The sequence below is a fragment of the Ordospora pajunii genome (genome assembly GCF_021821965.1).
Source record: "Ordospora pajunii strain FI-F-10 chromosome Unknown Cg_06A, whole genome shotgun sequence".
NCBI classification, from domain to species: domain Eukaryota; kingdom Fungi; phylum Microsporidia; family Ordosporidae; genus Ordospora; species Ordospora pajunii.
The window spans coordinates 24,013-38,108 of NW_026848125.1; the positions used below are offsets into that span (position 1 = coordinate 24,013).

The 14,096-nt window shown below is 45.2% G+C and overlaps 11 protein-coding genes across 11 annotated transcripts; 9 read left to right on the top strand and 2 right to left on the bottom strand.

The window, feature by feature from the left end:
• Nucleotides 1–85: 85 nt before the first annotated feature.
• HK407_06g10740 (ribosomal protein L5) lies at nucleotides 86–977 on the bottom strand (the record flags this gene model as incomplete). Its single annotated transcript, XM_060421046.1, has 2 exons — nucleotides 86–946; nucleotides 975–977. 2 exons carry the CDS (start codon nucleotides 975–977, stop codon nucleotides 86–88), a joined length of 864 nt encoding a protein of 287 aa, XP_060276701.1.
• Nucleotides 978–1,094: 117 nt separating this feature from the next.
• On the top strand, nucleotides 1,095–1,679 carry HK407_06g10750 (uncharacterized protein; the record flags this gene model as incomplete). Its single annotated transcript, XM_060421047.1, has 1 exon — nucleotides 1,095–1,679. One exon carries the CDS (start codon nucleotides 1,095–1,097, stop codon nucleotides 1,677–1,679), a length of 585 nt encoding a protein of 194 aa, XP_060276702.1.
• A 147-nt stretch (nucleotides 1,680–1,826) lies between these two features.
• HK407_06g10760 (putative cullin) lies at nucleotides 1,827–3,953 on the top strand (the record flags this gene model as incomplete). Its single annotated transcript, XM_060421048.1, has 1 exon — nucleotides 1,827–3,953. One exon carries the CDS (start codon nucleotides 1,827–1,829, stop codon nucleotides 3,951–3,953), a length of 2,127 nt encoding a protein of 708 aa, XP_060276703.1.
• Nucleotides 3,954–4,161: 208 nt separating this feature from the next.
• On the top strand, nucleotides 4,162–5,826 carry HK407_06g10770 (uncharacterized protein; the record flags this gene model as incomplete). The annotated part of the gene is made up of 1 exon (XM_060421049.1): nucleotides 4,162–5,826. One exon carries the CDS (start codon nucleotides 4,162–4,164, stop codon nucleotides 5,824–5,826), a length of 1,665 nt encoding a protein of 554 aa, XP_060276704.1.
• Nucleotides 5,827–5,903: 77 nt separating this feature from the next.
• On the top strand, nucleotides 5,904–7,172 carry HK407_06g10780 (uncharacterized protein; the record flags this gene model as incomplete). The annotated part of the gene is made up of 1 exon (XM_060421050.1): nucleotides 5,904–7,172. The coding sequence occupies one exon, from the start codon at nucleotides 5,904–5,906 to the stop codon at nucleotides 7,170–7,172; it is 1,269 nt and encodes a 422-aa protein (XP_060276705.1).
• Nucleotides 7,173–7,186: 14 nt separating this feature from the next.
• HK407_06g10790 (uncharacterized protein) lies at nucleotides 7,187–7,621 on the top strand (the record flags this gene model as incomplete). The annotated part of the gene is made up of 1 exon (XM_060421051.1): nucleotides 7,187–7,621. The coding sequence occupies one exon, from the start codon at nucleotides 7,187–7,189 to the stop codon at nucleotides 7,619–7,621; it is 435 nt and encodes a 144-aa protein (XP_060276706.1).
• Nucleotides 7,622–7,684: 63 nt separating this feature from the next.
• On the top strand, nucleotides 7,685–8,257 carry HK407_06g10800 (ssu72-like protein; the record flags this gene model as incomplete). The annotated part of the gene is made up of 1 exon (XM_060421052.1): nucleotides 7,685–8,257. The coding sequence occupies one exon, from the start codon at nucleotides 7,685–7,687 to the stop codon at nucleotides 8,255–8,257; it is 573 nt and encodes a 190-aa protein (XP_060276707.1).
• Nucleotides 8,258–8,317: 60 nt separating this feature from the next.
• HK407_06g10810 (putative RING-variant domain-containing protein) lies at nucleotides 8,318–10,831 on the top strand (the record flags this gene model as incomplete). Its single annotated transcript, XM_060421053.1, has 1 exon — nucleotides 8,318–10,831. The coding sequence occupies one exon, from the start codon at nucleotides 8,318–8,320 to the stop codon at nucleotides 10,829–10,831; it is 2,514 nt and encodes an 837-aa protein (XP_060276708.1).
• A 74-nt stretch (nucleotides 10,832–10,905) lies between these two features.
• HK407_06g10820 (SNF2 protein) lies at nucleotides 10,906–12,546 on the top strand (the record flags this gene model as incomplete). The annotated part of the gene is made up of 1 exon (XM_060421054.1): nucleotides 10,906–12,546. One exon carries the CDS (start codon nucleotides 10,906–10,908, stop codon nucleotides 12,544–12,546), a length of 1,641 nt encoding a protein of 546 aa, XP_060276709.1.
• Nucleotides 12,547–12,586: 40 nt separating this feature from the next.
• Nucleotides 12,587–12,994, top strand: HK407_06g10830 (uncharacterized protein; the record flags this gene model as incomplete). Its single annotated transcript, XM_060421055.1, has 1 exon — nucleotides 12,587–12,994. One exon carries the CDS (start codon nucleotides 12,587–12,589, stop codon nucleotides 12,992–12,994), a length of 408 nt encoding a protein of 135 aa, XP_060276710.1.
• A 57-nt stretch (nucleotides 12,995–13,051) lies between these two features.
• HK407_06g10840 (uncharacterized protein) lies at nucleotides 13,052–13,993 on the bottom strand (the record flags this gene model as incomplete). Its single annotated transcript, XM_060421056.1, has 1 exon — nucleotides 13,052–13,993. The coding sequence occupies one exon, from the start codon at nucleotides 13,991–13,993 to the stop codon at nucleotides 13,052–13,054; it is 942 nt and encodes a 313-aa protein (XP_060276711.1).
• Nucleotides 13,994–14,096: the final 103 nt, after the last annotated feature.

A 14,096-nucleotide genomic window follows, 5' to 3' on the forward strand; every position in this document is an offset into this window, starting at 1 on the left:
CGCAACGCTGTTCCTCCCCTGCATCGCATCCTTACTCCCCTCCCTTGCTCACAGCCATTCAAAAATAATAAAAACGAAGACCTCTTTATTCATCTCCAGCTTTCCCAAGCTTTGCCTCAACCATCATCCTCCTCTCCTCACGCGTAAGTCGTGCCTGCTTGTACTTCTTCAGTCCAGAATAGTCCTTCTTGTCCTTGGGCTCTTTCACTGGATCAGCCGCTATCTTCTCAAACGCACTCTTGTAGATCCCATATATGTTCTCCGGCTCAATTCCCTTCTTGATATAATCAGAAAACTGCACCTTGTACTTCTCCGGATCAGATTCCCTCAGCTCAATCATGTACTTCGACACACTCTGCCCAAATATCCTGTCATGCAACTCCTTCACGTTAAACTGCTTCCCCTTGTTGTATCCATAAAACTTCACCTCACTGTGCGGAATGTTCAGCCCTGCATCAGATGCTCCCTTCATTGCCCCAAACACATTTGCTCCCTTGCTCGACCTTGCAAGCCCAATGTCGAGATACACCTTCAGCGCCTTCCTGTCTTCGTCAATGTCCTCCGTAACACTGTATGTCCCGTCGATCTCCTTCGGGAGATACACTTTGTCCATCGAAAGCGCATTCAGTGCTCGTCTTCCAATCAAAAACCCCGTTGCATATGCTGCTGAGTAGTTCGTCAGCCCAAAGTCAACTCCATACTTCTTCAGCTCGCTCGAGTCTGCATATGCCATCACACGGTCTCCATCCATGTATGCTCCCATGATCTGGCATATCACCTTGCTGTTTGTTATCCTGACAGCTAGCCTGTACTTAGACACCCCGCTCGCATTTGCATCTTGCCTGATCATGTTTATCCTGTGCTTGTAGTCAGTCTTTCCCTCTCTCCTCCTCCTTCTCTTCACTTGGAAGTTGGTGCTGTACGATCGTGTTCCCTTTGCGCTACTCTTCAAATTATCTCAGCAATACACTTACCATTTTGCAGGGCTACAAATTTTTCAACATATCCACACACATCGCATCTATTTACCCATGCGCGTTATTGTGCAGTTGTAACTCCATGCGCCGCTTTAACGCCTATTCAGATCCCCATGCATGCCAGCCGCCTCACCGCTTGCATCAAGAATATCAAAGTTGCAGGATGCCGGGATGTTCTGCACCATAGACATCGATAGGCTCGGGTACGGCTCATTCACAGTCTTGATGGCTGCAGATCTCAATCCCGCAGTGAAGAGTGCAAAAAAACTCAGATCAAGCATCGACTTGCTCATGGCCGAGTCAAGGTCAGACGGGATCAAGGCACACATCGAAATCATCATGCTGTATACAAAAGGATACATGGAGGAAAGTAAGACAAGCAGTGCAGTGCATACAATCAAGATGTGGAAAGGCCTCGCAAAGTACGTTTCGTCAGTCATCGAGATGCTTGGCGATGACGATGTTGTCGGATTCATCAAGCTTGTACTCTTCAACATCAGGTTCCATTATATGTTTCTAGAGGCTTCGCTGATCATCAAACAGAGCCACAAAGGCATAAACCACGAAGGAACACTACTCTACTTTCTCAACGAATACACAGGCATGCACGAGATGCTTTCTTCTGCAGGATCACTGCAGCTTGCTGTTGTTCAGCTTTGTGATCTCGAAGAGCTGATGAGAAACAAAATAAATTCAATATAATCAGCAAGTAAATACAAAAAGCATAGGCCATTGCATTCAATTGCATCAATAGCCACGCAATGCACCGTGACATTCAGCATATCTGTATACAGTGGGTCGTTCCAAGCCTTGCATTCTGATATTTATGTATGAACAGCAATACCCAGAATGGAGTCCCCAGAGTTTCACAAGCTTGAGGGCTTGACATTGAAGCTTTTGAGAGACCACAAGGCATTCAGCTCTGAAGACTTCATGCACATACACAACATTGTGTACAACCACTGCACAGAAGTGTGCACAACCTTCCAGACAAGAGGATTGAAGGTATACGAGTGCCTGAAGAAGGTGCTTTCTGCACATGTAGACCATCTCAGATGCTTTACATCTCTCAAAACGCTCCACCACCAGATGGACGAGTTCTCAAGTGCATTGGCGATTGCGTCGAAGGCATACTCGTACCTCGAGCGGTATTTTGTGCGCATCAGCATTGAGAAGCGAGACGGACACGTCATGGACATACGCACACTGGGATACGTTGTGTTCTACAGGCAATACATGGAAAGGATGATGGATAGAGCGAAGGAGATTGTTTTTTTCGAAATAAGCGTTTCAAGGAGCTCGAAGGACTATGTGTTTGCAATGCTTGCGGAGACCGTCAGACACCTGAGGATGCTGTACTTCTGCAACGATGAGAGCGAGAAGTACAATGAGATGGTCAAGCAGTATGTGGAAGTGTTCCGCAGCTCGATGAACTTTGATGCAGAGATTGGCAAGGTTCTGAAGAGGGTGTACCTGGAGATATACATTGCATCAAGGGTTTTTGAGCCTGAGAGCAACAGGCTGTACAAGGAGGTGATATTTGGGCTACGGCATAGGTTTGGAGAGATTCTGAAGGCAATGCACAGCAAGATGGAGAGGCAGGAGCGATTGAAGCTGTATGTAAAGATAGTGCAGTTTATGGATTCTGAATGCATGGATGAGGTTTTTGATCAATATAAGAGCGTGGTATGCAGGAAGGCGAATGCAGTTGACGGACTGAGTGCGCTTGTTGCACTGTACATGAATGTGCGCATGCATGTGGCTGAGAACTTCATCAAGACGGATGAGCTGTGCAGGCATCTCGATGAGGAGGCAGCAAGGTGCCTTGGTAGGCTCGGCACGAATGCTGAGGATGATGTATGCCGATTCATTGAGGATTTGCTGAGGACGAATGCAAAAGCAAATAGCACATGCAATAGCAATAATTGTTTATGCAGGCACATAACTGGGATGTGCAATGGATTGCAGATGGAGAGCAGCATAGACGAAGTGATTGATGCAGTGGCCATACTTGTTGGATTGATGGGCAGCAGGGATGCAGTGATTGAGAAGATCAATGGTGTTGTACAGCGGATGCTACTGGGATACTGCGCTGAGCCAACGAAAGTAAAAAAGCTGATGTATGCAGTGAAGAAGCACCTAGGTACGAATATGAGTAGGAAGATCTATGTGATGTATGCAGATTATATGGGAAGCACCAGGAACGAGCTTGATATGCATGCACGGGACGAAGGATTTGTTGTTGAGGCACGGTTTCTGACACGAGGGTTTTATGATGTGAGTGCAAGCGGAGAAAGTCTTCCAGAAGCATTACGAGATGCAGAGGAGGCTGTTGCGCGACTAAAGCTTGCAAATTATCCGCGAGCAGTGTATGAAGGATGCTACAGCCTGTCGCCTGTGGTATTTGAGATAAATGGATTCAACTTCCGGATGGGAACAGACAAAGTGGCGATTCTAATGTGGCTGGACACTGATAGAAGCAAGGATGAGCTGAAAGAGTGTGTTGGAGGAAGGGGATTTGAGAGGAATCTTGAGTATCTTCTTTCGCATGGGTTTGCTGTGCTTGTGGATGGGAATGTTTCTCTGAATAGGATATTTTCGAGTGGAGAGTATGAGTATGTTAAGAGCAGATGCAAGAGGGTTTGCGTGATGGGGCCTGATTGTGAGCTTAAGGATGCACTGTGCAGCAATGAATTTGATGCATGCAGCGAAGAGGTGTTGGATCTGTTTGAGATTGAGGATGAGGAAGGAGTGGCGACTGATGAGCATTTGGAGGATGAGCATTGTGGGGCAGTGGTAGAAGCAAAGGTGATGAGGATATTGAAGAGGGAGAAGAAGAAGAATGTAGAGGAGATTATTGCCAAGGTGTGTAGCGAGACTAGATGTGATGGCCAAGCAGTAAAGGATGCGATATGCAAGCTTGAAGAGAAGGAATACTGTAGGATGAATGGAGACGATGCAGAGTATCTGCCGTAGTGTAGTGAATGCGGGGTGATGCAGCTTTGCCTGCGAGTTTTCCTGCTTATGCATAAGACGGAGTATGGAATGGAGTTGGGAGAGCCTTGACCTGAAGAGCATATGCAGAGATATTCTTTTGAATAATGATGAATGCTTAATGAGCATTTTGATATAGTATTTGAAGATATTAAATTTTTGTTTTTTTGTGGATCAACAAAGGCCCTTTATGTCGTATGATTATGAATATGATGAGTCTGGGCTTGCATCGAGCTACCTGATGCTTTCTGCTCTTGCACCAGTTGCGCTGTTCTTCAGCTTTAGACTGGTTGGTAGGAAGAAGGTAAAGAGGGTGTGGTGCAGATGTGCAGGATGCCGAGAGAAGGTGGAGAATAGGAATGGGCTGAGGAAGGTGGTTGCGGTAGTGCTTTGGATAGCGGTGGCGTATCTTGTGAGGAATGTGAAGACGCTGAGGATGGAGTACAAGAAGGGATTTAATCCATTGGATGTGCTGGGGATAACGGAGGAAGCAAGTGCTGGGGAGATTAAGAAGAGGCTGCGAGTGCTTTTGGTGAAGTACAACCCGGGAAAGGTAGTGGGGGAGATGAAGAAGGAGTATGAGGAGAAGATGAAGAATGTGAACCGGGCATATGGGCTTGTGATGAACAAGAAGAAGTATGAGGCATGGCTGAACAATGATTCGAAGATAGGGGAGATTGTAGCGATTCCTGGGATTGTAGTTAGGAACGGAGTGTATGCTTTTGTGCTGTATTGCATAGCACTCGGGGTGTTTGTTCCGAGATGGGCATACAGAAAGTGGAGGGAGATGCGGGATATGAATAGGCTTGGGGTGAGTTTTGTGACGATGGAGAAGTTTTTTGAAAGGATTGATGAGAAGATGAACGAAATGAAGGGACTTGAGGGAATTTATGCGCTGATTTGGGCAATGGGCGAGTCTGAAGAGTTTGCAATGCATGAATGGAAGAGTGAGGTGAGTGGGCTGAAGGTACGGATTGAGAATGAGTATGGCCTTCCGATGAAGGAGACGATGGATGATAGCAAAGGATGTATTGTGCTGATTGACCACTTATTTAGGACTGGGATGGCAAGGAAAGAGGAGGCTGAGTATGTGCAGAGAGCATCGCTGAGGCTGATAGAGGGGATGAGAGTGATTGCGCTTGCAAAGCGATATGGTAATTTGATGAAGAATCTCGTTGTTTTAGAGGGGATGGTGGTGCAAGCGGTGTTTGATCCGAGGTTTTGCCTGCTGCAGATACCGTTTGTGAGGTTTGAGCCATTATTTATTTGGGAGAAGCGAGGCAAGGAGAAGAGAAGGGGCGAGGAATATTTACGAATGCATTTATCTGGGGAGCACTATGATTCTGCAATGATGGTGAGCAGGGAGATTCCAAGTGTTGAGGTGAGCGAGTTTAGTGCGTCTGTGATCAATACTGGGAATGATGGAGATGGAGAGGATGTTGCGCTTGAGGATTCTGACGACGTTATTATGCGTAGGGAGATTGAAGAGGAAGGAGTGAAGAGCATGAAGAGGGACCAGAATGTTTATGTGGTGAGCAATGGGTCTGTGGTGACGGTGATGGTGAAACTCAGTAAGGTCTCGAGTTTCCGGGGAGGATCTGATGGAAGGAGGATGGTTGTGCATGCGCCATTTATAAAAGAGCAGCTGTTTTGTAGGTGGGCCGTGATGCTGACGATTGATGGCCGGGTGTATGGGAAGATGGAGGTGGTTGATGATTTTGAAGGCAGCCGGAGGGTGAAGTTTAGGATTGGGACGGAAGATCTGCGAAGGGTGAATGAGTGCAAGGTGTTTGTTGGGTGTGGAGAGTATCTGGATAGAAATGTGGAGAAGAGTATTGTAATCAAGGTTGAATAAATTTGGTGTGTTTGAGTGTTGTAGAGAAGGGAAGGCGGCGTGTAAATGATTGCGGAATGTTTGTTGCCCTTAAGCTGATGAATGAGAAGTACAAGTTGCAGTCGTTAGGAAGCGAGGAGGAGGTTAAGAGTGTGGTGTTTACGAATGAGCCTGAGGTGAGTATAGGCAGTGGAATTGATGCAGGTGTGCGTTTGCAGCAGCCGTCGATCAAGGAGAGGCATGTGCTTGTGTATTTTGAGCACATGAAGATGCGAGTGATTGGGGAGAATGTGTTTTTGAATGAGGATGCTGTTGAGAAGGGATCTGTGTGTGAGTTTAGGTTTGGGGATGTGGTGCGGATATGCAGGTACAGGTTTGTTTTTTCGCAGACCGAGCCAGGAGATTTTGTTGATGACAGCAAAGTGATCCGAAGGCCAAGGATGGAGATGAGCTACCTGAATAGTGAGGGGATTGGCAATGCGGAAGAGAGTGAAGAGCCGACGAATGTGACTGAGAGTAAGAAGATGCAGGTTGTGGAGAAGAGTGGCGAAGGAGTGATGGGGGAAGCAGTAGTATCTATTGCATTGAACAAGGTGTCTGGAGTGTATGTATCGCTTGGCGGGGACGAGCATGCAAATGTGTCATGCATAAAGCAGGTGCTTGAGGAGCAAAAGGAGGTGCTTGAGAAGGAGATTGAGGAGTCTATTGAGCATGGGGCGGTAGATACGCCGGTGATTGCATCGCTTGCAAAGAAGCATGGGCGTGATCTTGGGGAGGTGATGATAGAGAAGGAGATTTTGAACAGTGCAGAAAAGATAGTTGAGGAGAAGATGAGGAATGAGCACGATGCGATTGAGCTGGGGCTTGATGAGCTGAAGCAGAGTGTGAAGGACAGTATCAAGGAGGAGCTGCGAGAAGACCTGAAGAGGGATTTTATGATGGAAGTGAAGGAGGAGATCAGGGATGAAGTAAAGGAGGTTTTGATGTCGAGCGAGATGAAGGATGCGATTGCCACGGATATGATGGGGCATATTGATATTGATGCGTCTCAGGAGCAAGCGAATGGGGAAGATGAAAAGAATGAGAGGGGCGCAGGTATGGCTGAAGGCATGAAAGACAAGAAGGATGAAGGTGAAGATGTGGATATGGGAGATAAGAAAGAAATGAATAATGAGAAAGCATCAAAGCCTAGACGACGTGCAAGCTCTATAGGAGTAAGAGTTGACGGCGAAGAAGGATCAGAAGCACCACCTACAAGAAAAAGCTCGATCAAAAGCAAACGACAGAACGCTGGAGAAGATGAGGGAGTGAAGAGGAAGAAAGATGGGAAGGGGAATGAAAGCAAGCCTAAGGGGCGTAAGAAGTAGGAATAAAGTGTTAAATGATATTGAAGTGTTTTGGATGCCCTATGAATAGATTGTATAAGGAGGTAAGTGAAGAGTTTCTTGGTGGGCTGAGAGAGTATGTTGATGGGAAGATTGGATATGAGGAGATTGAGAGGCTTTGTGATAGAGAGTCTTTGGCGTATAGCAGGGAGAGATGGGAGAGTGTGATTGAAGAGGGAGCGAATGAGATTCTGGAGATTAAGCGAAGGATATATGAGGGGATACTGAAGATTGAGGAGAAGGTGAGGATGCTGGAAAGGATGGGGAATGGAAGGGAATTTGAGGCTGATGTTGAAGCGGTAGCGATGCATTCGGAAATTGTTGGAAGGAATGCGGTGCCGCCTGTTGGATATGAGAATGCAGGAGTGTATTTGCCACCGTTTCCATCGATCAGCATGGTAAGAAGCCTGAATTCTGATGATGCCGCATGAGAGTAGGCGGAGTATGGGAGGAAGCAGGACTCGATACAGATAGTGAGTTTGGCAATGCCCTTGATGAGGCTTGCAGTGAGCTGTGCAATGAATCAGAATAGAAGCATGCAAGCACATGACCTGTTGATGAAGAAGGGGATTGCAGTGAGGTCGTTTGGAACAAACTCTGTGATCAGGCTGCCTGGGGAGACGATTGATGCTGCGAATGTGTATGAGTTTGGAACAACATACAAGGAGATACATGAAGATCTGTGTAGGAAGAATGAGGAGTACTATCGGGAAGCTGGGATTCTGTACTTGCTCGAGAGGAATATGAGAGTGAAGGAGAAGCCCGAGAATTTTTTTGAGAAGAGAGAAGAATTTGACCTTGTGATAACTTGCGAGGAGAAGGTGTTTACAGGCATATATGAGCACTATGCAGCGAAGGAGGTGGGATCTGGAAGGTTTGTGATGGTGAACTTTGATATTAAGGACACGCCGTCGGATGCGGTTACTGGAGCACTTGAGATTCTTGAGTTTGTTGAGGAAGTGATTAGATTAGAGGAGGAGGGGCTTGAGTATGCTGTCCGGACGGCGCTTGAGAAGCATTTTGAGAGGAAGGCAAGCATGCTTCTGTTTAGTGTTGTGAGCCTGTGAATGTAATGAAATGCAGATTGGTGAGGAAGTGATGGCAATGAAAATGAACACCCCTGGAGGATGAAGAGTGGCTGTAAGATATGCCATGGAGGAGAGTGTGCAGACGATGAGCTGTTTAGCCCGTGTAAGTGTGCAGGGACAATAAAGTATATACACAAAGGATGTTTGCTGTCGTGGATGGCGTTTACGAAAACAAATAGATGCAATATCTGCCACTATCAGTACAGGTTTAAGGAAGTTTATAGGGAGGATGTTCCGGAGCGACTGCCTGCGTGGATGATTGCGAAGGGTGTAGCAAAAGCAGGATGGCGAGTGATTGCAGTGCTGATATGGAGTTTGCTAAGCCTTTGCAAGTGGATAGGAATATTCTACGTAAATGGAGGTTTGTTTATGCTGCTTACGGGGATATGCAATGGGATAGATGCGATGTCGATAGGGCAAGTGGGGATGTTTGTTGGGATAGGAATTCCGTTGACATGGCTAGCGCAGATGAACCAGGCGCTATTCTTACAGATACGCAGCAGGGTTGATACAGATGCCCGAAGACGAGGAGTGCCTAGTGCAGTGGTGGCAATGAGGGAGGAGGATGCGAGTGTGGAACCTGGTGCAGAAGGAATTACGAGGAGAAGGAATGTGAGTGCTGGAGAATCAGATCATATAGCGAATGAGATTAACTATATAGATGCACCAGTAAGTGATGTATCTGTGCGATTGAATGAAAGGCAGAATGAATTGGCTGTAGCACCTGAAGTGAGCATGAGCTTGAGTACGAACAGGAATGCAACAGAGATGGATGGTGGAATTTCTGAGGCACCTGGAGCATCTAGGGAATTTGCCAGTACGTATATCGAATGTGTTAGTGTAGTAAAGAAAGCAGTGTATGAGATTTCAGGACTAACGGTGCCTGTGCTGTTTCTTCCTGCGATATATGGGGTTAGCAGGATGGTGTATGTGCCTGCAGTGCATTGCTCTTTTGCAGATTTTGTGAGTGATGTATGGTTAGGCCGAGTGTGCAGCATGATGGCAGTATTTGGAGTAGTTTTTTGGATAGTGATAGAATGCATGGAGCGGATGCAGACAGTGATGAAGGGAAGGACGATGAGGAGCACCACGCTCTTTATGAAAACATACTACATACTTCTGATTAACACGATCTGCATAAACATGATGCTTGGATTGGCTATTCACTACATGTTTGTATATATATTGAATCGAGGAGTGAGCATATTGGAGATTGGAGACGATTATGGAATGGCAGTGCAAGGGATGATTTCGTTTGGATTGCATGTATTTGTTGGCCATTCATTTGGAATGGGCATAAGGAATGCTCTATTGGCGTTCAAGAAGTGCTTCCGAGCAGGTGTACTTCACTTTGTTCCTGACGAGGACGAATCCAGGATGGATGAGCTTTATGAGGCATCTAAGATGCCGATAGGCAAGATCCATCTGAGGATTGCAATGCTGCTGGTCTTTATTTTGTTTTTGTATGGCTTTGGATTCAAGGCGATTTGGTGTGTGTGTGGAGAAATTGCCAGGCCGGTGGTTATTGATGGCTATTTGAAGATGTGTGTTATGTACAAGATGTTTTCTGTGGCGATGTACTCAAGCAGAATACTGTGCGAGTATGTTGTTTATGGAGTCAACAGGATGGTAATGCTTGAGTCGAAGATCCTGAGGATGGACAATTTTTTATACAATGTGTGTATCAAGAGATATGAAAAGGAAAGGCTAGCTTGGTGTGCAAACAGGAACAGGATATTTAGAAGGCAGCACATACATGCCAGGGGCAGAAGACGAGTAAGTGATGAGGAGATTGAAAAGCATTTTGGAAAGAAATGCAGCTCTGACTTTTCAATATTTTATGTGCCTAGGATGTTTGCAGGCAGATGCATATGCATAGGCGCTTCTGTGATCATTTTTCTGTATGGGATCTGTGCAGGATACTGCAAAGGAGCAAAAGCGGTTATTGAATGGATGGATGTATCTGCTTATGTAGGAGATAATGTAGATATTGTGTTTATAAGCATTCTTGTGATCTTGCTGCGAGCCACCTGGACGATTGCTTTTATAGTGTATGAAAGAGTGAACAAGAAGAGGCGAGTGATAGGGCTGTGCATGGCATTATGTAAGCATGGAGTTGCAAATGTGTACATGAACCTGGTGTATCCTGTGTTTGGCAGCATGATGGTGATGATGCTGTTGAGCGACGAGTACGAAAGAGATGGGGCGTATTTGTTGAGGCTGCTTGTGTTTTTTTTCAGCTCAACGTCTGTTGTCAAGGGCATTTTTCACTCATCTCCGGAAAGCTACTCCTTTAAGGCGCTTATACGCGAATTGTGCAAAATCAATGCGCTTGTGTCGATTGTTCTTGGGGCGTGGTATATATACAATGCAACCAGGATGTTGTTTGGGCTGAGCAATGCTGAGTTTGTTGCGATGTGTGTGCTTGTTGGATATTTGCTTTTTGTGAGCAAGAAGATTGGGGAGAGGATTAGCGGAAGCAAAGGATTCTATATGAGGCTGGTTGAGGAAAATTACCTGATAGAGAGAAGGATCATGGGTGTGGATGAATAAAGTGTTAATTGAGTACTGGATTATGTGTAAGATGCATTGAAGCTTTATGTTTTTGCAGAAGTAACAGGGTTGTGATGGGAGGAGAGAAGATGGTGCGAATGGAAGATGAATTGAATGAAAGGCCGGAATGTGTGCGGACTGAAATAAAGGTGTATGTGAATGAGAATGGAAGGATAACGTTGCGGCCGTCTAGTAAGAGACTGTCTGTTGAGTTAAGCAAGCTGGAGGGAAGTGTGTATGACGTTGGGAGCAACGAATGGACGATACGCGAAGACGAGTACATGGCGATTAGAAAGATTTTGAGAAGCCATGGGTTTGTGTTTGGAGACATTCCGAGAGGTGTGCTTGATGCAAGTAGAAGGAGGCATGAAGGCAGTGGGTTTGAGCTTATAGGATCTGTTTATGATATGCTACTTCCATTTCAGCGAGAAGGAGTTCTACGTGTGCTGGAGATGGGAGGGCGAGCGATTCTTGCGGATGACATGGGGCTGGGTAAGACTATTCAAGCATTGGCTGTCTCATACTACTATAGGTCTGAGTGGCCTTTGCTGATTATTGCGCCTGCATCATTGCTTGAAGATTGGGTTGATGCATGCAAAAGGTTTCTTCATGTGAATGCAAAGATTATCAAGAAGAGCGGGGAGGAGGAGGGAGAGGCATGGATAGCAAGCTATGAAACTGTTACTGCTGGTGTACAGATGATGAGTGGGATCAAAGTGGTGGTGGTTGATGAATGCCATTACCTGAAAGGAATGGACTCTAAAAGAACAAAGGCAATAGTTCCACTGCTTCAGAAGGCAAGCAGAGCACTGATGCTGTCAGGAACACCAGCAGTTAGCAGGCCATTGGAGCTGTATCCGATTTTGTTGGCGCTTGACAAGACAATGTTTCCACGTTTCAATGAGTATGGCGTAAGGTATTGCAATGGAAGAAAGGTTGGCAACTGGTACGATTATAAAGGATGCAGCAATGCAGAGGAGTTGAATTATGTGCTGAAGAAGTGTTTTATGATAAGAAGAACGAAAGACGAGGTGCTGAGCCAGCTACCGGCAAAGTCCAGAAGGCAAGTGTATCTACAATGCTGTAGAATGCAGCATGAGCAACAGAAGGAGTTGCTAAGTGACGATGTTGACTCAAGCGTTGTAGTGCAGTATCGAGAGGCAGTTGGATTGAAGATGAATCAAGTGAAAGAGTACTTGGGGACGGTGGTGAAGAGTGGAGTTAAGTTTGTTGTTTTCTGCCACCATATAGAGATGATAGATGGGCTGAATGTGTTTTTTGAGTCGTTGGGTGTTGTCATGATTAGGATTGATGGAGCAACGCCAAGCAGCAGCAGGCATTTGCTGGTGAAGAAGTATCAGGAGGATGACGAAGTGCGAGTGGCGCTGCTGAGCATTACTGCATGCAGTACGGGACTTACGCTTACTGCAGGAAAGCTCGTAGTGTTTGCAGAGCTGTATTGGAATCCTGGTGTGCTTCTGCAGGCAGAGGATAGGATACATAGGATTGGGCAGAAGAGCAATGTTGATGTTGTTTATCTTGTTGCGAAAGGAACAATCGATGAGTATGTGTGGCCGAAGCTTTTGTCGAAGCTGAATGTTCTTGAGTCCTTGGGAATAGGAAGGAATCAGTTTAGGAGCATTGGAATGGTCAAGAAGATTGCGGGGCAAACGAGCTTGTATGAGTTTGACATTAAAAAGGCAAGAAGATTGTAACTGTGTAGATTCTAGTGATATTCTGCTGATATTTTTGGCCATGCCCAAGGGCACTAGCATGGCGTTTTATGGCATGATGGATGATGTAGCAGGCATGAAGTTTAGAGCAGAAATAGTGGTTCTTGAGAGGGTGGTGTACAAGTCGAGGAACGGACACAAGTCATCAAGGATGTTCAAAAAGCTTGTGCATGTGCTGAGGCTTTGTAGGATGTTCCTGGCAGCCAGAACGAAAAGCAAGGTGCATTTGGTACGCAAAGCGTGTGAAGACTTGTACATAATGGCGACTTCAAACATTCCGGATGGATACTTTATTGGATATACATTGGTAGTGCTTGGAATAAGCTCAAGGATACACTATCTGATAGCAAAGACTAGGTACAAGGACGACCAGACAGATGACATAGATGACATGTTTGCGGAGATCAGTAATGTGCATACGGATCATTAGTGCAATAGAATATTGTTAAAAGCAGATAGACACAATCTAATGTTTAATATGAATGCATCACTTATCATAAGAAGGTAATGTGTTAAGCCTAGCAATGAATTTATCAGAAATTTTTTTAGATATATGTTTGCTAAATATTTCTGCCTTCATTATGATAGCCAGAATGCCAAACACAAGAGCTATAATGCATAGAACATTGAGTATCTGGAACTGCTCGTCTGTTGTTTCTTCAAAAAGCGCATCTACTTCGCACAAAAAATTTTGAATCAGCGGAAATGCAAGCAATAGGAATATTGTAGTCATGTGGAACCCATTGGAATACGACTCTAACTTTAGATACCAGGCAGCATTCTCTGATGTTATTGCTCTTTTTTCATAGTATGCATCTAGTACTACACTTACTATACGCAGAATCCAGTCGATGGTTATGAACGCGGCACCAATTATAATAAAATAGTCTACGTAGTTTCTGTCTTTCTGCTTCCTGAACTCTACAAATTCGTTTGAAACCACCATGCTAAAGAAAGCCATAATTGATATGCCTATAGGCACTGCTTTTCTATCAAACTTAAGTTTTCCTGATATAATTAGCAATAGCATCAACAGCAGTGTCAGTAAGTATAGTGACATTACGATGAACTTTCCTGTAGATACCTGCTTGAATCCAAATGCACTCAGGTGTTTCTTCATCAGATATATGATTTTCAGCAGCATGAGCACAATTGGAATGCATATGAATGCTTTTACAACATTGTCTGTGTTTAGTACTTCCAGGAGCCTCCCTTCGCTCATAAACTCAGTGAAGACCGATATGAGAGTGTACAAGCCGCCCAGCACAAAGAATATAAGAGAAGAAATGCCATCTACTCTTTTGAATGTGTGATTGACAAACTTCTTCGCCATTCCTATGCTCAGTGCTTCTTCGATCTTTGTCTGATCGTCCAACTCCAGGTTTCTAACTGTGATGGGAGATTTTCCAACTGTGATGGGAGATGTCATTGAGATACTGGTGCTGAAAATGTATTTATATTTTGAACTCCTTTAAAATGCCTTATAAGGCTAGATTGAATACCAAGTATTTTGTGCGAAACTATACAAATAG